This window comes from Quercus robur, chromosome 3 (assembly GCF_932294415.1).
Source record: "Quercus robur chromosome 3, dhQueRobu3.1, whole genome shotgun sequence".
NCBI classification, from domain to species: Eukaryota; Viridiplantae; Streptophyta; class Magnoliopsida; order Fagales; family Fagaceae; genus Quercus; species Quercus robur.
In genome coordinates, this window is record NC_065536.1 from 63,642,582 (window position 1) to 63,665,439 (window position 22,858).

Sequence of the window (22,858 nt, forward strand, 5' to 3'; positions counted from 1 at the left end):
AACACTCCTCGACGTGAAAGCTTATAATTCGATTTAAACAGGTATTACTAAATTCCATATAGCATTATTTTAAAGTCGTTTAGTTGTGATTAATTCATTTAAGTGGAAACATTGTCTGGTTAGCTTACTTGAAGTCAAATTGGAATTAAAAAAAAAAAAGCATTTGAGTACACTTTCTGAGAATTTCAAGAACATCATATTGTTTACCAAATACTAAAGTGAATGGACTCTATCATGAAGAAAATTTGCGTCAACCTATTCAACAATTTTGTTCTTTTTTTTTTATGAATGTAGCAAACAATTCAACAATTTTGTTCAAAGCTTGTACTAAATTTAAATTTATTATAAAGGTTCTCAAACCTTGACATATGGGGTAAAAAGTCATACATGCGACAAAAAGTTAAAACAGAACTCAAAAGGGATAACCAAAGTCCCATGAAACTAAACTACAGGATGATTACAAATTATTGAAAAATAATAATAATTAGGGTGATAAAAATGGAATTGGGGACGAGTACATGAGTGTCTTTTGGTTTTTTTTTTTTTTTTTTTTCATTTTGCTTTATTTATTTGATTTTATATTATTATTATTTAAGATATATAAAATAATTGTTCTTTACCTAATAGTGTTCCTTTTGATAATGAAATACGAATTATTATCTTTTATTTGACATCAATTAAACTAAGATCTAATTAACGAACGTCAAAATGCATTAATTAAGTTTAAGTTTTTCTTCATAACAGATCAGGTTTTTTTAGAAAGTCAAACAACTTTATTATGATCATAACCTCTAAGATTTAGAGAATATGAGTTTGACAGTAAAAGAGCAATTTTAAGGACGTGTGAAAGTGAATCTTAAGTCCAGTATTCCTATGCATTGAATCGAACAAAAAAAAACCGACAATAACACTTTTTGAATACATGTCAGGTTCTTATGTTAGGTTCCTGTTACATTCAAAACATTTTCAAAACATTAGAGCATTGGACGCAAGCTAAGTCTTAAATGTAAAATAAAATATAAAAATGGGTAGAGTCGAAATAGAGGTGCTGACATGGAACAAAAGGGGGAGACAACAGAGCACTATCTTTTGGAGAAATGTAGGGAATCCAACAGCACACAAAGATCTCAAAGGCCACAAGAACTTGTGGCTCACAAAATTTTCCCATTTGATGATGTGGCATACTCATGCTCACCTCGTTAAACACCCCTTCTTTTCTTTCATTTCACAACACACTCTGCCTCTTCTTTCTTTCTTTCTTTCTTTCTATCTTCCTCATTTCTTTGATCATATATCTCATTTCACACTCTCACCAAAACAACATCAACAACAGCAACAAAAAACTCCAACAGCAGAGACAAGCAGTACTGTTTTCTAAAAGCAAATAAACACACAGAGAGAGAGAGAGAGAGAGAGAGAATCTTGTGGTTATTGAAACCTAAGCATAAGAACAGAATGTTGGAGTTAAAAGACCCGGCGATAAAGCTGTTCGGAAAGACAATTCCGTTGCCACTAAGGAAGCAAACTTTGACTAACGAGTCATCTATAGCTGAGGATTGCTCTGACCAAAACCTTCATTCTCCAAACATTTCCTCCTCTTCGCTTGAAGAGAGCTCTGCCAGAGAACGTGAAGGGAATAAGGTATGCATGTGCCATGTCTTGTATTGAGTTTGAATTTCTTTTGACATGTGTGGATTGTGTTTTTTTTTGCAATTTCAAGACCTACCCGTTTTTGAGAAACTCGAAACTGTAACTGGGTCAGTCTTTTTTTCACAAAAGGTTTTGGTATTATGGGTGTAAAGTTTTGTTATTTTTAAGCAATTCTAAGAGCAGCCCATTTTTAAAGAAATCCAGGATTTTCAAATGGTTGATTTTGTCACCTCTTTAAGCTTATGGTATTGATATCTTGGCTCAAATGTTATTTCTAAAGGAAACTAAAGAAAAAAATTCTGGGTTTGCTTCGCTGTTGCTCAAGTTGGGTTTTCCAGTTTGATTTATTCGCTTTTTACTATTATCCTTTTGCCTCTCGTTTTTGTTTTGGTTTGACCTTAAGGCTTAAACTTTGGAGTCATTGGCTTGAAATGAATTTGGCTCCAATTTACCCGAGATTTTACTTAGGCATGGCAGTTTGATTTTCAACCTTTTCTCATTGGGATACTCTGTTTTGGAGTACTAGTTTTATGTGTTTTTCTCTCTGTAACCTTGCTTAGGACAATAAAAAGGACTTTTGAGATGATTTTATTCATTTGCTAGATATTCTTAGTATATATTGTTGAACTGTAGGTTTTGTATCAATGTTTCACCATCTGTAATATATTCTTTACTGCTTTTGTAATGGAATCTTTTGTTATTATCTCAAACCAATCTGCTTGTTCTGTAGATTGACAGAGAAGAATAAATCTTTAGTTTACATTACAAAAGGAGATATGATATTCAATAGCTTTCTCATGAATTCCTAGATGAGCTGGGTTTTTCTGTGGTGACTGAAAATTTTATCCACTTTGCTATATCAGCTTGTGTGTTCAATTGATTGTAGTCCATACACGATTGAATCAAGCTGACAATTACTACCAACATATCTATGCAGCTTTACACGTTTTTATTTTCCATTCTATTATTCATCATTTCTAAACAGCTTTTGAAAAAAGGGTAATTTATCATAGCATCAAAGTAGTACTGAGTACGAAAACTGTCAGTTGGAATATGATCATTTGAATATCTACCAAAATTCTCATAATATTTACATTTAATTAAATAAATATATACTTAAAACATATCTGTAAAACTCTTTTTGCTTGTATTCACCATCAAGCTATTCACTAATACATGAAGAAAAGTATGCTTGAAGCTGAAGCTTCAGTTTTCTGGTGGTTCTTATCATAGTGTTCTTGATGCATTTAATAGCCTTATATTTAGCTTTCTTGTACTTGAACTTTGTTAGCTGTCATATAGCCTGCTATTTGTTCTAATTGGAATTTCAATTTGGAATGTTAGGAACCTTTGGGAAGAGAACTCATCACAAATAAACAGGAAGATGGTACCTCGCATCAGATTTCAGAAGATTCAAAAGATCCTACATCATCAAGCACTAGCGAGAACCCTAAAACTCCCTCAGTTGACATAGAAACTTCATCAATAAAAGCCTCAAAGAATGGAGAACAAAGTGAGACAAGTAACTCACAAGAAAAGACCCTGAAGAAGCCTGACAAAATACTTCCATGTCCCCGGTGCAATAGCATGGACACCAAGTTTTGTTATTACAACAATTACAATGTCAACCAGCCCCGTCATTTCTGTAAGAACTGTCAAAGATACTGGACTGCTGGTGGAACTATGAGGAATGTACCCGTAGGTGCTGGTCGTCGGAAGAACAAAAACTCTTCCAATTCACATTATCGTCACATTATAGTTTCAGAAGCTCTTCAAACAGCTCGAGCTAATGGAATTCAAAATCCAGCTTTTGGAAATAATAGCACTGTCCTCACATTTGGCTCAGATTCTCCTCTTTGCGAATCCATGGCTTCTGTATTGAACCTTGCAGAGAAAACGCAAAACTGTGTTCCAAATGTATTTCACAGACCTGATCAAAGAACTCTTGTTTCTGGTGGAGATACTGGAGACGATTACTCAAGTGGATCCTCTATCACAGCTTCAAATTCAACTGAGAAGGAATTTAATGCTGGTTTACAAGAGTCAGCAGTTAAGAATTATCAAGGATTTCCTCCCCAGTTACCATGCTTTCCAGGAACCCCTTGGTCTTTGCCTTGGAACTCAGCTCACTGGAGCTCTGCAATGCCTCCACCTGCTTTATGCCCATCAGGCTTCCCAGTATCATTCTACCCTGCACCAGCATATTGGGGTTGTAATGTTTCAGGCTCTTGGAATATACAATGTCTTTCCCCACCATCTTCTTCTCTCAGCCACGGTAGCCAAAGCTCGGCCCCTAATTCCCCAACCTTGGGCAAACATTCACGGGATGGGAACATCATTAATCCCGCGAACTCACCGAAAGAGTCTGTTAAAGAGAACAGTTCAGAAAGATGTGTTTGGATTCCAAAAACTTTGAGGATTGATGATCCCAATGAAGCTGCAAAGAGCTCTATATGGACTACACTTGGGATCAAGAATGAGAAGACTAGGTCTATCAACAGTGGAGGTCTCTTTAAGGCATTCCAAACAAAGGGCAATGACAAAAGTAAAGTGGTCGAGACATCTGCTGTGCTGCAAGCCAACCCTGCAGCCTTGTCCCGGTCACTAAACTTCCATGAGAGCACATAATTGCAGAGAAACTTGCATTGTTAACTCTGCTTGTGGTGGCAATGCAACAAATGGGGTTTCCATCATTGCAACTCCTTGCTGACAAATTTGTGCAGCCTTTTTTCCCCAAATATTGTATGTTAACCAACCTCGATGCAAGAATTGGTTAGCAAAAGCAATCCAAATTAGAGGAAGATCATGCAGGAAGCAGTTAGCAAAGCAATATAAATTAGAGGAAGACTAGAGAAGTTTCCGCCTATTTTTACCTTGTAGGAGAGCAGAGGTATCTCTGACTAGCTCATATAACTTCCTTTTTATTTTTTATGAATATGTAGCTGCTTTTTATCTCATCTGTAACAGTATAAATAGGTGTTTTTGATTTGGACTTAGATGGTTTGTTAAGTGTTCATGTACATAAATATATGTAAGAATGTGAGATATAGCTGGAACAAATATAGATTCTTGGATGGAACAAAATCCAGTAGTGTAGAATAAACTTATAAGTCTTAATCTGGAAGATTTTATTGCAATCTTATTATGTGATAAATCTGGAATAATTTGTTGTTTTTCCAGGAGCTTTTAATAAATAATGTTTAGTTCAAATCTTACCAAATACTTACTCTTGCTCTACCTTAAGCTTCTGAATTAAATTTTCTGTGTCTTTACACTTGCAGCCGTTAACCTCAATTCTGAGAAAATCAGATACAAGGATATAAAGGTATGTAAGGAGAGAACATTAGATCATCTAAAATCTCTCTTTTTGGTACTCTGTTCCTTTGGGCTTGTATTGGGGGTGTACGAATTGTATTTCTTTATCTGATTTTTTAGCCTCTAGTTCCTTTAGTTCTTGATTTTTTTTGTATCCGTTTCTTGTTCAGAGTGTTCACTAGCGTGAGCATGATGTTCAATTTTTAATATAAAGTCTTATTACCTCTGAAAAAAAAGCTATGTAACCTGGTTTGATTATGTACTGATGGGATTTCCCTCTCTACTAAAAAAAACAAAGGCACAAAAAGCTACATTCTGTTGCTGTGGCAACCCAACCTTTCGTCAACTCTACATGGAATTCCTAATTATCATGTTAGATGTTACATCATTCACATAGACCCCAAAGGAGAACATATTTTTTTTTAAAATCATCAATATCAAGAAAATTGATTGATGTTCTTGTCCTGCCTATTTACAGAAGTTTGTTTTGGAAGTTCAAGGCTGCAACTAAATGTATGGCTGGTGCAATAAAATTTGGTAATGGTTATTGTATGTCGTACTGTTAGAGAGGCACACAGTAAAATAGATTTGGAGATGGGGCAGATTCAAAAAGATAGAAAAGTTCTCTAGGCCCACATTAATGCTGATAACTTTGAATATATTTCAAAAAAGGCCAAGCATCATGCTCTCTCTCAAGCCTAAAGAATCCTAACTGTTAATATCAAAAGGTGGAAAGCAAGGATAAAGTCATCTTTTTCTCTGCTTTCTTTTTGCCTACTTTTCCTTATCCTTTACATATTTACTTCATTTTCTTTGATAGAAAACATACATAATATAACTATGTAAACTGTGCCTTCCTTTGTTTCATTCTGCTGGATAGATATATTCATAATTAGTCGCTGTATATGATGTGTCCCTGATCTATCAGCCAGGAAGCAACACTCAGATATTTCATTGTTGTTATCATCACTGGGAGGCTACAATTTCTGCACAGATTAGTTGTAATGGGACCCCAAGCATGTGAAGGCATGGATGGTTTTATTAAGCTCTCTGTCCCTTCCTTTTCTTTCCTTTTCTTTTTGTTCTTTTGCTTCTATATAAAGGCAAATGTGTTTGCTCTTTTACTTTCAGAATATCCTGATATTAGTCTATTATCAGTTATTAAATATGTGACAAGTGCTTGTTCAGTCTAAATGGCTTGAAACTCTTTCTATCCACTATTTTCCAACAAAATTTGAGACCTTGACGTTTAATAAGGACTAGCAATATTCCATGCACCCCTCATAAATTCTTTCTTCTGAATATAGTGGTTCTCCTTTGTTGCATGTTAACATCAACACTCTTGTCACACTTGAATTAGTTGTCCTAAGAATGTTTCATAAAAAAATTAAGAAAATTGCAAATAAGGCAGATGAGATGAGGAAACGGGGAACATAGAGTTAATCTCACTAAACTCTCTTGAGGCATTAATCTCTGTTCTTATTTCATGCACTAAATCCTGATCCCATTTCCTAGATATAAATTGGTATGAGAAAATAAAGAGGAAGGTGCCACAAGATAAAAATAAGGTGGAATATATGAGTGGTCTCTAAAATTTGGGCCAAGTTCTATTTTAGTCCTTAAAATTTGAAATTTTCTTTTTTTAGTCTAAGAAAAGTATAAATATATCAAATTAATAATTTTATAACTCGTAGGTCAACTGACAATTTTTGGTATTTCTTATTGAGACATCCAAGGTTGAAATCCTGCCTCCCTCAACTATCAAATTTTTTTTTTCCTTTAAAGGGTGTTACATGAATATTTTCTTGTAAAGCCAACACAACAGATAGCACCCTGGAAAGTATGAAATTAACCTGTTGTCTATTTGAGATTTTTTTTTTGGTTTGAACTCATGTAACTTTTCAAGATTTATGTGATAGCAAACCGCTGATAATTTTCACTCTATTGACTTCATATCAAAAGTGTAAAATTAATTTTACAACTTCATAGTTTTGGGTGATCGCAAATTTTATTCAGTTGTTGTTTAAGTTATTTTTTCCTTGATCTCACTCAACTTTTCAAGATATATATAGGACACTGCAAGCTTCTGGCAATTTATCCACTCTATTTGGCATCATATCAAAAAGCATTTTAACGAATGAAATGGGACTAGGGGTGTTCATGAAGCCAGCAAAACTGGCCTGATTCGACCACAACCGACTGCCAAGGTGGTCAACGGCGGCATTGGTAACGGTGGTTGAAACACAAAATTGAAAAATCAAAGTGTACCGACCATAAATATTTTATTTATTTTTATGTTTTTTATATTTTTGAAGCATTAATATATGTGCAAAAGTCATTTTGGAGAGAAGAAACAGACTATTTTGAAGGAATTTTTATTTTGTATTATGGGGATATAAAACACCCTCTCACATAGAAGCAAGTATCGCAATACAAAATTCCACCTCATTTTGGAGGTTGCTAAAAAAAATTCTCTCTCTAGAGTTTTTGTTATTTTGCAAATGAAATTTCACTCAATTTCTCTCTCGAATTTCAAGTCCCTCAAGATTCAAGAGGTTAGGGCTTTCCTTGTGTTCTTTTATCCCTTTTTTGGAAGTGAATAAATTTTAGTTTTGAACCATTTTTTTCTTTAATCAAATTAATTGCATGTGATGAGAAAAGTTCTTTAGAAATGTGAGAATATTAATTGTTGTTGAGTTTTTCAACATTATTGTAAGGTTGTGTGGTATGATCTTTTGCCTTGTACTAAGTGGAACTAAAATTGTTGAGAGTTTTATAACCCAATGACATTGTCTCTTCTCATTTACAAGGAGAACTAAAGTCATCCCCACTTTTTATTATTGTAACTATCGAATCATCACCACACGCGAAGAAAAAAAAATTTAATAAAAAATAAAAACTGAAAGAAGAAGAAGAACGTTGTTCATTACCCAAAAGGCAAACCGATGGAATTGTCTGCATCACACTTGGAAAACCGCCCTACAAGGTGATCAACATAGCTCACTTCGTGGTGTGGCTCGGTTTGCAAGTTGAGGCCATTGACCTCATCGATGTGGTGAAAAAATGGGCAAAATTAATGAACCTACACCAATGAACATTTCTGAATGGGACAAAGTGATATCTTAATGTTTACTATACCAAAAACAATATACCCATTAATCTATACTACTATGTATAAAACCAAAACCTTTGATTTTTTTTTTTTTTTTTTTTTTTTTTTTACTTTTTCAAATGTTAGCTCATAAGTTTTTGAAAGCTCATTATTATTCTAATATATATATATATATATATTTAATTGAGCTTATTTTAATTCTCTTAAGGGTTTTCTATTAAGAAAATAAAAATCATCTATTTTTACATATTCCATTAGATTATTATCACATCATTCTTTTTAAAAGAAAGTAGAATAAATAATTTTATATTGGAACAGAATGATAATAAAAGTATAGGATATCATTACCATTAAACTATCATTTCAAGTTTAACTCACATTGCACAAGTTACTTATGAGTAGTAATAATATGTATGATTTTTTTTTTTTTGAGAAGGTAAGTAATATGTAAGTTTATTATATTGGATAAGATATCATCAAAAAGGAAAAATACATATCGAATAAGATGCAAAAAATTGCCAACTTAAATACCTAAGTTTAGGGCAAAGATTGGGTCTCGTGCACAAGACTACAGAAGCACTGGAAATAAGCTAAATTCTCTAACTTTAAATTGCAAGTTCAGCATTAAACAAAATATAGGACCTCTCTCTCTCTCTTTGGCGTGTGGACACCATAACTTATTGGATTTGAGATATTATGTGATTGGATTATTTTACGAAAAATGCTACATTTACAACATTTTTATAATAATTTTACAAAAAATTCTAGTTGACAAGTTGTTATTTATTCTAATATGGGCTCATCGTTGAAATTATATTTTTGCTCACCAATAACTGCCGATAATAACTTTTCATCTAGGATTTGTTGTAAGATTGTTATGGACATAGTATTTCTCATTATTTCATATTTTCATTTCTTTGCTTTTAACTCTAGATATGGATTATACTTCATATCTTTTTAGATAGGGATCAATTTCAACATTATTGATCTTCAATAATTTTTTATTTTTTTTATTTTTATAGATTATCTTCATTTAAGGGTTCTATGGGGATATGATCTTTAATTCGGTTGTTATATCGTGTCCGTTTAGCATGAGCTTATAAGCTCAGCTTTTATCTTTTAACTTTTATGTACATCTTTTTAAAACCTCATTTTTTTTTCTCCTTTTTCATACATTTTCAAAGTATAAGTACATGTAGAGATAAAGGGCCCAGAAATAAATATTGAGCCGTGGGCCATGTCCGAGGACATTAAATCGTCTGAGGACAGGTAGACACTAACGGGGGCATATAAGTTAGTAGTCCATGGAAGAAGTCTAGTCGTGAGGGATTAGGAGTGTAGTCCGAGGAGAAATACCTCCTCGGCTAAGCAGAGTAGAGGTCAAAGGTTCGACCTTTCGTCAAAATCAAGGCACCAGACGATCATACTAGTAAGGATAAGCATTAAAAGGGGATAAGACAAGGGAAAAATGAGAAATATCCAAGAAGAAAGCTAATACCACCGCATTGAATACTCTGCAGCTAACTCCTTGACTGCATTAATGTGGAGGTGATGCCTGAATAGTAATATTCAGCCTTACAACTGCCCACAAAGATTTCAAGAAGATGTTGATGCAACAAGCATCAAAGCCAGCAATCCGATCTACACGTGGAGGGCTGAGATATAGTGAAGAAGGAGAATATAAAGAAGAAAGGCTCCATTACATGGGGGAGGGGGAGATAATATGGAGAAAAAAGAGGACTGTACACTTAAGAACTATAATGTTATTTAGGTTTGTTAAGGTCTAAAAAATCATAACACCAACTCCCAAAAGTAGCATAATAGGCCAACCCTATAGAAAGTAATATTAAAAGAGTTGAGCTCACCACAAGGGAAAAGAATGGTAAGCCCAAAAGATTTAAAACCCAAAACCCATGAAGGGACAGGTCTTAGGGCCCATGAAACGAAGGGAGGAAAGAAAAAAGCCCAGCCTATCCAAAATCAAAAACGAAGGGAGTCCAGTGAAAGAACTAGGGCAGGATACCCAGAGGCTACTAGAGGCTCGGGATCCTCGGGACATGCAGCACAGCTAAAGTGGGATTGAGACAGATTAAAAGGGGTGCCACGAAACACAAGAAACGAAGAACAGATATGTCCTTCTCAAGCACCCAGTAGCGCAGCAAAGAACCAGAAGGTTTGGAGAGTAACAATTCATGAACAAAAGGCTGGTACCTCAGGAAACCCAGGAAAAAGAACCATAAGGGAAGTAGCTAGGAAAACCTTCACCCTGGCAAAGATGGATTCGGCTCACTTGGGAAAAATGACAAAAAGGAAGGACAGCCAAAAGCTGAGTCTAAAAAGGTAAGGTTTAGAAGCCCTGAAAGAGGAAAGATTGAAGTTTAGCCCGGCCTCCAAGGACACCCCAGAATAGAAAGTCAACAAGAGGCTTTTAGGGAAACAGCACCAAAAGAGAAAACTATGAGAAATAAGGAAAGAACCAGTTGTCAAAGTGGCTGGCACAGTAAGGGCTCTAGTACCCAAGGGAGCCAAGGAGGAAAATCAGTGGTACCCCGGAGCTCTAGAATGACACTATAAAAAGGGGAAGTAGCCAACATTGAAGGGGCATTTAGCAATAGTAAATTACAACAGAATCATTGAGAAAACTCTATAAAAAACTCAAAGAAAGTAGGGAAATATCGCCCAATATCCCAAACATAGCCACTATAAAACATACTTGGATTCAAACTTTGCAAGTCTTAGAGGCTGTTGAGGATCAAAATTTCACAAGAAAGCCCATTCCATGAAAAGTAAGGAAAGACCATGGGCCTTAACAAAAAAATGCCTAATTCAAGAAGTTAAGAAGGACCATGAAGGCCTAAAATCCCAAAAAGAAGGAAAAAGAAATGAATAATAATAATAATAAAGAAAAAAGAAGAGGATCTCGGTCAGGCCAGAGGAAGGATCCCGACGGGCCAAAAGATATGCAGCAAGAAGAAGGATCCAAGTTAGACCAGAGGATATACAGCAAGATGTATGTTCATATTTCCAACAAAAGCCATTAAAAAATCTGCAAAACCAGGTATTATCTTTGTAACCCATGGTCCAAGCCCGTGGGATCCTAAGTGGATAGTAAGGGAGAAATGGTTTGGTTGGTAGAGGAGTGATTTCTGGTAAAAGGAGGATCCTGAGGGTTTCCCTTGGTTCATATATTTGCTTGGAATGCATAAACCAATGGAAAACTCAGTTTCCCCATGTGCATGACACCTCCTCACAATTTCCTCTCATTGTCATTTTTAACTAAAGTTGCCACAATACACTGAGCAGCCCACCCACTCATTTGACTTTCTAAGTAGGAATCTTTCATTTATAGTTAAGCCAAATGCCCCCTTTTGAGTTATAATTGCCTAAATCAGCTAAACCTCTGCCCAATGCAACTTTTCAGGTTCTAGAGGACATGGTTTTACCCAACAAACTTGGAACGTCCTCGCCCGGGGTACCAAACCAGGTTTGCTATAAAAGGAACACTAAGGCATAGCAGCAAGGGGGATTTTGGAGGGGAAGAAAAATGGGGATTTAAAGGGATAGTTCAGAGGTATAAAAGATATATTCTTAGAGCTTTAATAGCCCAGCAAAGAAGAGAAAGAAAGAAACAAAATAAGAGAGCCAAGGTGAAGGAATTTGTCCCATTATTTTGAGATCATTCAAAATATCACTTAGCCTCCAAAGAAACATATGCCAAAACATGCACACATCAGATATCACTCTCTCCCACAAAAATCCTCCTCACCTAACTATCTTGGAAGGCAATGCCCAAGCAAAGCCACTTGGACTTTGTTGGGTCTAAAAAAAGATCACAATGCCCAAGCCCAAAAAAATAAGCCAAGCCCAAAGAAATAAGTGCAAGGGGGCCACGAAAGAGAAGAAATGGCAGGCCCAAGAGGCTTGAAGCATAAAGAGGAAAAAAGGGAGGCCCAGAAGCTTATGAGAAAAAGAAGAAAGAAAAGGAAGAGAAGCCCATGTCAGGGGATTGAAGAAGAGAGCTAAGCCGGGATCCTCAGCGACCACCAAAAGGCTCGGATCCTCCTAGACGTATAAGTACAAATCAACGAAAGATTAAGACAGTTTGAAAGAAAAGGACAAAAAAGAAACACGAGAAACAGAGAAGAAGCCACAAGCGCCAAACGACCCAGCAAGAAAAGAAGAAAGAATCAGCAACCTCTCATGGCGCAAGTGGGAAGCGCCTCGGGGAACCAGAATGGAGAAGTATAAAAAAGGGAATAGCAGTGGACGACTTTCAAACCGATAGAATGGGATTCTGCCCGTCTGAGAAAAAAGGTAAAGAAGAAGAACTGCCAAAAGTGGGATCGAGAAAGGCATGACCTCAGCATGTCCCGAAATAGGTAGTCAGCCATAGACTTTCAAAGAAATCGAAACTAAAGGAAGGAAAGGATGAAAAACAGGGAATAGAACCTGCTGAATGATAGGCATGATACATGCCCTGTTAACCAGAGGACAAAACAGGAGAACCAATGATTCCCCTGGGACTCCAGAATATCACTATAAAAAGGGGGGAAAGGTTGCGAAGAAGGAAAAAAAGAGTGAAAGAACTATTGATAAAATTCTGTAAAGAAGAGAAAACTCAGGAAAAATTAGTAACACTACTTCCCGGTATCCTAGAAAAGCCACTATTGCACATACTCGGATTCAAAAAGAATCAAACTTTGTAAGTCTTGAAGGTTGGAATAACCATTCAAGACTATAATTTTTGAGCTTGCTTAAACCTTGTATCACGTCTTAGTGAGCATAATAAAGAAAAATTCAATGAAATACTTTCCACTGATTTAAGGATCCTTATAACGTTATTTTGTAATTTTGTTATTTTGTTCTCTGCATTTACTTTGTTGTTTTGATTTGCCGTTCAATACAAATATCCTTATTTGTCAGTTTATATGTATTGTAGGAAACATATCCTGTGCACTACTTGATTCTTAAATAGCCTGTTAGCTGGGGTGAATCAAAGCTTGGTCCATCAAACCACAACTATTCGGCCTAGGATCCTTGGGCCTGAGTGTCACGAAAAAAGGCACTCTCACAAACTTGAGTTCCAAATCCCATAAGTCTTGTGCAAAAGCACTAAGTTTGTGAGAATTGAGACCAGGATCCTCGTGTCTGAATCATTCTTATGAAATTCATTTACATATATGTATATATATTAAAATGTATATCCTAATCTAAGAAACTAACGATTATTTGAAGATATGTGTATTGTATAGTGTGTTCTTATGCAAGACCTATAGAGGTAAAGGGAAATGACAAAACTCTATTGCATAATAAGCATGGAGAAAGATCGTATAGTTCAGAGAATCAGCATTTTGGGTTCTTACAAGCCTAGTACTTCTGGGAACCACGACAGTACATTCGGGGTACTGAGTGAAAGAACTCTTTTAAATGTTTTACACAATAAAAGATAAGCCTTAAATATTCTATTTCAATCTCTTTCTCATTGTGAATATTATGAATAATTATTTTACTTGTTTCGTAAGAGTAAAAGGTTATTTTATGATGCTAAAACACTTATAATTGTATTTTATCACTTAGGAGGAATCGCATTTTTGCCTTGAGGAGTTTTATGTGACTTACACACAACTTGGTTCGTAATTTGCCCCCATTTAGCTGCAGTGAACTAAGCTCAGTCCACCAAACAACAAATAAAGGGTCCAGGATCCTTGTTTCTACTTGGGCCTAGGTACTATCCAAAAAAGGACCCTCACAGAGCCTTAGATAGCTATCTAAGTCTGTAATTTTTGAGTTTATTTGGACCTTGTAACACATCTTAGTGAGCACATTGTAATCCACAATTAAGAAAAATAATGAAATATTTCATACTGATTTGAGGATCCTTAACAGTTATTTCGTGTGTTTCTTTATTACATTGTTTTCCTTTACTGTTTTTCTTGCTGTTCAATACATATATTCCTGCTCGCTAGTATGTACGTATTGTAGGATTCTTGTTCTGTGCACCACTTGATTTGTAAACATCCCATTTTAGCTGCGGTGAACCAAGCTCAGTCCCTTCAAACTACAACAAGAGGGCCCGAGGTCCTTGCTTCAGCTTGGGCCTAGACACTGTCCAAAAAGGGACTCTTTTGTTCACCGCAGCTAAAATGGGCTGTTTACAAATCAAGTGGTGCACAAAACAAGAATTCTACAATACGTACATACTAGCGAGCAAGAATATATGTATTGAACAACAAGAAAAACAGCAAAGGAAAACAATGTAATAAAGAAACACACGAAATAACTGTTAAGGATCCTCAAATCAGTATGAAATATTTCATTATTTTTCTTAATTGTGGATTACAATATGCTCACTAAGACGTGTTACAAGGTCCAAATAAGCTCAAAAATTACAGACTTAGATGGCTATCTAAGCCTCTAAAACTTGTAAAGTTTAAATCTCTTTGAATCCAAGTATGTTGTATAGTAGCTGTTTTTGGGATACCGGGCGATATTTCCCTACTTTCTTTGAGTTTTTGACGGAGTTAATTTTCTCAATGATTCTGTTGTGATTTACTATTGCTGAATGCCCCTTCAATGTTGACTGCTTCCCCTTTTTATAGTGTCATTCTAGGGTTCCAGGGTACCACTGATTCTCCTCCTTGGCTCCTCTGAGTATCAGAGCCCCTACTGTGTCAGCCACTTTAACAACTGGTTCTTTCCTTATTTCTCATAATTTTCTTCTTTTGGTGCCGTTTCCCCAAGAGCCGCTTGCTGACTTTCCATTCTGGGGTGTCCTTGGAGGGCTAAACTTCAATCTCTCCTTTTTCAAGGATTCTAAACCTTACCTTTTTAGACTCAGCTTTTGGTTGTCTTTCCTTTTTATCATTTTTCCTAAGTGAGTCGAATCCATCTCTGCCAGGGTGAAGGTTTTTCAAGCTACTTCCCCTTATGGTTCTTTTTTCTGGGTTCCCCGAGGTACTAGCCTTTTGTTCATAAATTGTTACTCTCCAAACCTTCTGGTTCTTAGCTGCGCTACTGGGTGCTTGAGAAGGACATATCTGTTCTTCGTTTCTTGTGTTTTGTGGCACCCCTTTTAAGCTGTCTCAATCCCACTTTAGCTGTGCTGCACGACCCGAGGATCCCGAGTTTTTGGTGGCCTCTAGGTATCCCGACCCAGTTCTTTCACTAGACTCCCTTCATTTCTGATTCTGGATAGGCTGGGCTTTTTTCTTTCCTCCCTTCGTTTCATGGGCCCTAAGACATGTCCCTTCATGGGTTTTGGGCTTCAAATCTTTTGGGCTTACCATCCTTTTCCCTTGTGGTGAGCTCAACCCTTTTAATATTACTTTCTATGGGGTTGGCCCATTGTGCTATTTTTGGGCCTTGGTATTATGATTTTTTAGACCTCAACAAGGTCCAAGAGAAATATATAAAATCAACCTTCCTTGGACTTTGCCGATGATGATTTTCTTTGCACAAAACTGTTTATTTATACTTTCAAGCAACATTTAATCTACTGTAATTGTTGTCCAACTCATTGGAGTTCAGTTTCTAGCCCACTCTTTACAAATTCATTATTTTGAGCTCTTTGGGCCTTAGTGTTTTTCACCTTTGGGCTTTTAGCTCAAAATCGTTGCCTTACAGTACATTTTTAGCACAATTTTTTTAGCAAAAAGTTAGATAAGTTGTTCCCAAACAGACAATTTTTTTTTTTTATTGTTGTAGATTCCAAACAAACCCCTAAATGTTGATTCTTAGGGCATATATTTAAATTTGTTCATTTTTTTTTCTCCTTATATCTACCTTTTTTCTATTATCCAATATCAACTTCTTTAATATATATTTCTCTCTATTGCAAGTGAAATTATGAAATTCTCAACTATAAGTTTTCACTCTCATTTCTCTTTTAAACCATGATTAATTTTAAAGAATAATGATCAAAAGACAAACCACAATCTTAAAATATATATTTTTATAATAAAAAAAAATTATACTTTATTACATCACAAATAAAAGAAATTTTTTTTTTACTTTTTTTCCCCTTAATGCGGTTATAGATGTAATGCAGGCTCCAATGAATGATGAATATGACTATATTATTGAAAATAGAGGGTAGGTGAAATGTGTTGTGAGAAAAAGGCTTCACTAGACCATCTCATAAAATATTTTATTTCTTTATGATTTTATATACACACAAATTATGAACATCAAGTCTATCGTCTAGAAGGAATTGTCTTGACATACTACACAGTCAACATCATATTTTGTTTGAATGGAATGGTGATGCCTGTTACCTCCTATTTATGATATCCAATTTCACATACTAGTATGAGTATTTCAATTTGTTAGGAAATTAACCTAATTCTTAGAACATGTGAGATGTGAAAATAGAGAAAAATTGGCAATCACACCTTACAAATATTTTTGTGATTCGGCAATGTGTCTACATACGTCTAGGAAATACAACAATTTTCACTATATTAAAGAAAAAAAATACAAGGTTGTACAGCACATTAATACATCAAACCCTAATTCTAAAACAAAAATGTGTGTGTATATATATCTCCCAAACAACAAATCCAAAATAAGCCAAAAGTGCCGAAGCCTCCACTCTATGGACCAAGCCTCACAAAATCTCTTAATTAAAACCGTAACATTTTCAAGTTGGATTAGGTCACAAACTAGATTGAACACAAAACCAAGCTCCACGTAACCTAACACAACTTTCATGTTTGAGTTTTTTGTTTTTTGTTTTTCCAAATAGTACTTAACAACTTGAGAGGATTGGAACTTTCACTCTCACCATCCCAATAAACACATGGAAGTCAAGTGCCTCGAAAGTATTGAATCTGCCAAGATGAAAAACTGTTAAATAGCTAACTAGGTTTTGACAAATCCATTTGAAATGATTACCACTAAGCCCTACTATTCTGTAAAATTATGTTGGAAGTGAAGTGCTTCGAAAGTAAATCAGAATTGAAACGTTCTTTTCCATGAAAAAAGAAAGAAAGAAAGAAAGAAGATGATGTGGGAATGTGCGAAAGATTTAACTACTTCCCACCCAAAAAGCAGGCAGGAAAAAAGTGTACACGGGGACATAATAACTGGGTATTTTATCTTGGTTTCCTTATCCCTTCTAGTGGGAAAAGACTCAACTGATGATGGGGATGCAAAGAATTATTAGAATGAACACAGTAGATTCCCAATACCATGACTTGCCATAAGGTCAAAAAGAGAATATTTTAATAGCAAAAGAAATCACCAATAATCAAATGTTAGGTAAAGCATACATACTTAAACATAGTTGGGATGGAAAGCTATTGAACTTTAGAAAAAAAAAAGTTAAAAAGTAAGCCAGAGATTAGATTATTTATTTGTTAGTTGATTTGCGCAAGTATGTACGGCTTTTCCCTAGTAACATTAGTGTTAGTGATACACTACCGTAAGATGTGGCTTGATAATAGGAGTTTTTAATTGTATTGCTTCACTTGATAAGTGGTTTGAGTGAGTTCTTATTCATTGCCGTCACATGGCATAGGGTCGATAAGTCCACATTGGAAACACCCTTTTTTATTCAGCAAAAAAAAAAAAAAAAAAGTTAGTGTTAGCAATACAAAAATGTTCATAATTTATTTTGGTGGCAAATTATAATATATACAACATCACTTTTATATGGAACATCATTGAATGGATTAATTAATCATCTATTACCATATGCCACCCCAATAATTATATAAAAAAACTATTTTAATTGCTTTTTTTGTGTCACTGGACTTTTCTTTTCCATAATGGGGCATGCCTTTCACTTAATAACATATTGACACAAAAATGAAAAACAAATTTGATTACCACTTATATTATCTTGGCCTAGTTATAAGCACATGGAGGCAAAGTATATCATGATTTAAGTGATGTTGCTAATCACAACTACCACATTAACAATTATGAAAAGAGTTAATGAAAAATATTGTGTCCATATTAGTACTAAATTAGAAGGGCAAATTTGGGCAGATCAGAAGTTTTATCAAGCTATTAGGGGCTCACAAATTGATCTCATGAACAGGTTTCCAAAGTTCATTCAAATTCCAAGCCCAGCTTTTAGTAATTAGTATTTAGTACCCATTCATGGAAAAATTGAGAACCCTCTTGAAACCGAGAATATCAAACATGATATTGTAATCCAGTGTGAAAGTGAAATAGGGCTTTAAAATTCATTCTTTTAAGACTGAGGCTATCTTGAGTCACTATGTTTAGAGTAATTTAAGCGATACAAAAAAGTTTCATATATATATATATATATATTGGTGCATAATAAAAGTGATGTCAGTAGTTAGCCTGTATGAAAGTTGTGCCACTACAGCCTACACACACAATTTCATATTTGCAAGTTCTGAAAACGATTTTAAATTGTGTCCTAGCATTACTTGAATGAAAATATAAAATTTTAATTATGAGCAATTTCTTATTATATGGGCTCGCTCTTTATTACTATTCTTTGAATTGGATAGTATGAGCTGAATTAGGTGTGTGAAAAATTCAAAAAATGTAAATAAGAGTGGATTAGGATTGAGATTTAGAGGTTAATTAGTTAAGGTCCAATATCAATTAAGTTTAAGGCCTGATTTGAAAATTGGGCCTTAAGAAACATGTAGTCAAGTTTCCACCAATTCTAGGACTATTGAGTCAATAAGTGGGGTTTACATGGAAATTTCCTAAAACTTGGTAGTCACTTCATAGAATGAGAAGATTGATAAGTAATCCTCTGCATAAAGAAGCAATTTTTTAAATTTTTCTCGACTTCATGTTCTTTGTACAGTTCTGCTAGCTGTAGCTAGCCAGGTCCTTTAAGTTTACTTTTTGTAAATTTCCAAAATGCAAGCGCAAAGTAAACGCGGCGACCGACTTTGGCAAAGTAACTATATTCTTTATTCCGGAACTTCCACGAAATTTGGAGTCCTGCAAACCAACGTATCCTTTTATGTCTTTATGTGATAGGCTCATCTTGGCCGGCAAGGTCCTTATCTTTTTTTTTTTTCTTGTTGAGAAATGACTGAAAAATGGTACTCAGACCTTTTCGAATACCTGTTCATTATCTAACTTGTTTCTTTAAAAGGTAGGTCTTTTCTTAGTTGAAAAGGAAATATATATATATATATATATATATATTTTTTTTTTTTTTTGAGTGAAGAAAAGGAAATATATTAAAAACAGAATTAAGCACAAAATCTTAAAATTTTGGGATTAATTTTTAGCTAGCAAGTCAAATAAACTTTTTTTTTTTTTTTTTAATTTGTAAACGAATATATATATTTATATATATATAAGCAGAAACCTTATACAAGAGTATGAGTTTCTACTTTGAGAATGCTACAAATTTGTAGCGAAGTTACTAAATTAATTTTTAATGTCTCAAAATATATATTTATTTACTTTAATTTAGTTTACTTTTTTTTTATAATATATATACAATATTTTCCAAAACTGATTTACATAAATATTACAAAATTGTTGCCATCAAAGGTAAGAGCACTGTAAGAATGACCATTCATAGCATACGTTAGCACAAGATGATCATATACTGATATACATATATTTTGCTTGTCAGTCAACCAAATATAAAATAAAATCAACTAATATAGTCACTTTCTCTTTGGCGTGGTGAGTGTGATTTGCTGGTCAAGTGGATTTAACTATTATATCACTATATAGAATAGTTCTTCTCATGCTTATTAGAGACAATAAAAAGTATATACTATTTTTAACAAATGAAATGTATTAATCTCCCTTGAATCATTACTTAGCATTTTAACTGATCATAAATATATTTGGATGAAACATTAATATATTTAAACAAATTCATAATTATCAAATAAATAATTTGATTGAATGTAAAAGTCATGTGTGGTCATTTGAATCGGCAGATAGTAAGTTGCAGGAAAATTCAGCACATAAAAAAGTACTATAAAGTATAAACCTTCTCATTCTTTGTACCTAAATATTGAGACACTTTCATATCCAGAACCGAATGTTATGTAGGTTTATATTAATCTTTCACGTTTTGTATTTTCCTTACACATGGGAGTTCGGACTTCTACTCCCTTATACACCTAACGATTTCCTCTTCGGACTCATTCTGCTAAATCTTTTAAGATTGTATGAAGAAAAGTATTGTTTAATCTTCTAGAAGATTGAAAAAGCAAATTTGGGATGTTTCCTTGTATTTACAGAGCAGAAAGTTTTTTTTTTTAAATAATTAATATAGGACAAAAGGAAAAAGCATGATGCTTTGAATAGTTTTATTTTCTCAAATTATTATAAATTAAAAATCAATTTATAAGAAAATTGTTTGTTCTTCCTTAAAAAAAAATTTTGTTTGTTTATTGTTCTTTCAAATCGAGTTACTTTGAAAAATTAATAATTTTACACATTTGAGAATGCATTTTCGTATGAATTTAGAACCAAGATATATAAAGATGAGATGAGAGAATTATCTTATGTTAGACTCCCGTGATTCGAACCCATGACCTTAACTCTGATACCACTCGTCGAACCGTGAGTTGTGTCATTCCACCTCAAAACTAATTGGTGATGAAGAAGACACACTCGAATTTTTTATGTCCTTTGACGTCACACCATACAGGCTTGCTTTTAAAGTGATTATAAGAAGTCAAATTAATAGAGTTCACACACCCTAGACGGTAGGTTCCAAGAAAGTATCTGGTGAGACAGAGTCATACAAAGCTCTTCTCACATTTGGTAGGCTCCATGAAGAGGGTTGTATAACTCTATCCCATATATAAGATTATGTTTTCCCTAGAGATATGAATACAACTTTATACATGCAAGATGCTATCTCCAAACCTTAGTGAATTCTTCAGTAGAACCAGCTAGCTAGAGCTTTGTTATTGAAAATTCTTCTGCAACATCTTTCTTATTTCCAAGAAATTTGGAGCCATATATGACAGAGTCACTTTGCCCCCTCAAGAAGCAATACTACGTCGTTGACGCGTTTCCTCCATAAATTAATAAGCGGTTCCGCTTTTGTTGACCCTTTCTCTAGAAGCTAGCAGCTGAGCACTACTTTTTAATCCTTAAAACTCAGTTACATATATCCTTGCATCACCAGCATACCTCATATCATATGAAAAATCCATCGAATACAAAGCCATACAACATTATCAAAGTTCTTATCTTTGTGTATACATAGAAAAGATGGTAGTAACAAACACTAGCTTATTCATTAGAATTCTCGATTGGGTCGTTGAAATACACAGTTTCTTCTCAAAGTTGGTTGCGAATATCTTCACTAGATGGAAGTTTCGGACCAAGTTGGCAATGAGTGAGAAGTTATTAGAGGATGAAAAACTAAGCGAATCGGACTTGAAGAAGGTGATGGATGAACTAGGAGTAGCTTATAACCCAGATAGTGATATTATTGATCAAGAGAGAATTGGTGCACATGAACTCTCACAACTGTTTGATGAGGAGCAGCCTAGCTTGGAGGAAGTGAAGGAAGCCTTTGAAGTGTTTGATGAAAACAAAGATGGATTCATTGGTGCAACAGAGTTGTTAAGAGTTTTATGCAGTTTGGGCCTTAAAGAAGGGTCAGAAGTAGAGGAGTGCACAAAGATGATAAGAGCAGTAGATGAGAATGGAGATGGATTGATTGATTTTAACGAGTTTGTGAAGTTTATGGAGAATTGTTTTTGCTAAATGCTAGTTAGCTCTTTTGTCATCTGCATGTACTGCTGCTTATTATTACTCTTTTTTCAAATAAATCGTGTCATGGTTATTATTTCTCTTTTTTTTCTTTTTCTTTTTTTATTGCAGCCTTGCAATAACACTTTTTAGAATGTGTTAAACTACTTCAAAATTGTGATTTCAAGTATAATTTCAATTACTTTTTAGAGTATATGTAAAACTGTACGTATAAAACAGTTTGTGTAACAGTACTATTTTAGAATAGACATATTTTAGTGTGTGGTAGTGTGCCAATTAATTGCCATTCTCTTGGTCTTTAGTCTAAGATTTCAACTATATTCTTATCTTCTTATGTAAGTTTTCAATATTGTATGTTTGTTTTAGAGTGTATGTAAAACTATACGTATAAAATAGTTTGTATAACACTACTATTTTAGAATAGACATATTTTAGTGTGTGGTACTGTGCCAATTGCCATTCACTTGGTCTTTAGTCTAAGATTTCAACTATATTCTTATCTTCTTATGTAAGTTTTTAATATTGTATGTTTGTTTTAGAGTGTATGTAAAACTTTACGTATAAAATAGTTTGTGGAGCATTAGCATTGAAGAATGCTAATGCCATATCTAAGGTCTTTTTGGCATTTCATAGCTAAAAAACATTTGCATCAAAAAATGCTATACCTCACTATTGCAAAAAATTTTGCAATAGTGCTACAGTACAATGTAGCACTATGCTAAAAATATATATATATATATTTTATTCCACCCCTTAGTTGAAAAAAAGTGACGATGTGAAAGAAATAATAAAGAAATATTAAAAAAATAATATTTTAATGAAAAAGTAAAATAATAGAGTTTTTGGATGTAGGGTGTATTGTAAAATGGTATGGTATAATTGATAAAATAACTTTTTGGGATAGTAAAATAGGATAGAGTAGCATTCTTCAATGCTGATGCTCTAAACAGCTATTTTAGAATAGACATATTTTAGTGTGTGGTAGTGTGCCAATTGCCTTTCTCTTGGTTTTTAGTCTAAGATTTCAACTATATTCTTATTTTCTTATGTAAGTTTTCAATATTGTATGTTTGTTTACTTGTG

General features: G+C 34.2%; 2 protein-coding genes across 4 annotated transcripts; both read left to right on the forward strand.

Annotated features, from left to right (window-relative positions):
- Positions 1 to 1,178: 1,178 nt before the first annotated feature.
- Positions 1,179 to 6,159, forward strand: LOC126718851 (cyclic dof factor 3-like). Of its 3 annotated transcripts, XR_007653117.1 has the most exons (4): positions 1,179 to 1,641; positions 2,995 to 4,540; positions 4,932 to 4,975; positions 5,894 to 6,159. XR_007653117.1 is itself a non-coding variant. In XM_050421205.1 (2 exons), exons 1-2 carry the CDS (start codon positions 1,456 to 1,458, stop codon positions 4,276 to 4,278), a joined length of 1,470 nt encoding a protein of 489 aa, XP_050277162.1. In that variant the 5' UTR covers positions 1,179 to 1,455; the 3' UTR covers positions 4,279 to 4,870. The 3 variants fall into 3 exon arrangements, 1 of the variants encoding a protein (XP_050277162.1); XR_007653116.1 differs by having other exon boundaries at positions 4,932 to 6,159; XM_050421205.1 differs by lacking the exons at positions 4,932 to 4,975; positions 5,894 to 6,159 and having other exon boundaries at positions 2,995 to 4,870.
- A 14,734-nt stretch (positions 6,160 to 20,893) lies between these two features.
- LOC126716445 (probable calcium-binding protein CML45) lies at positions 20,894 to 22,198 on the forward strand. The gene has a single exon (XM_050417278.1). The coding sequence runs from the start codon at positions 21,269 to 21,271 to the stop codon at positions 21,767 to 21,769; it is 501 nt and encodes a 166-aa protein (XP_050273235.1). The 5' UTR covers positions 20,894 to 21,268; the 3' UTR covers positions 21,770 to 22,198.
- The last annotated feature ends 660 nt before the right edge of the window (positions 22,199 to 22,858 follow it).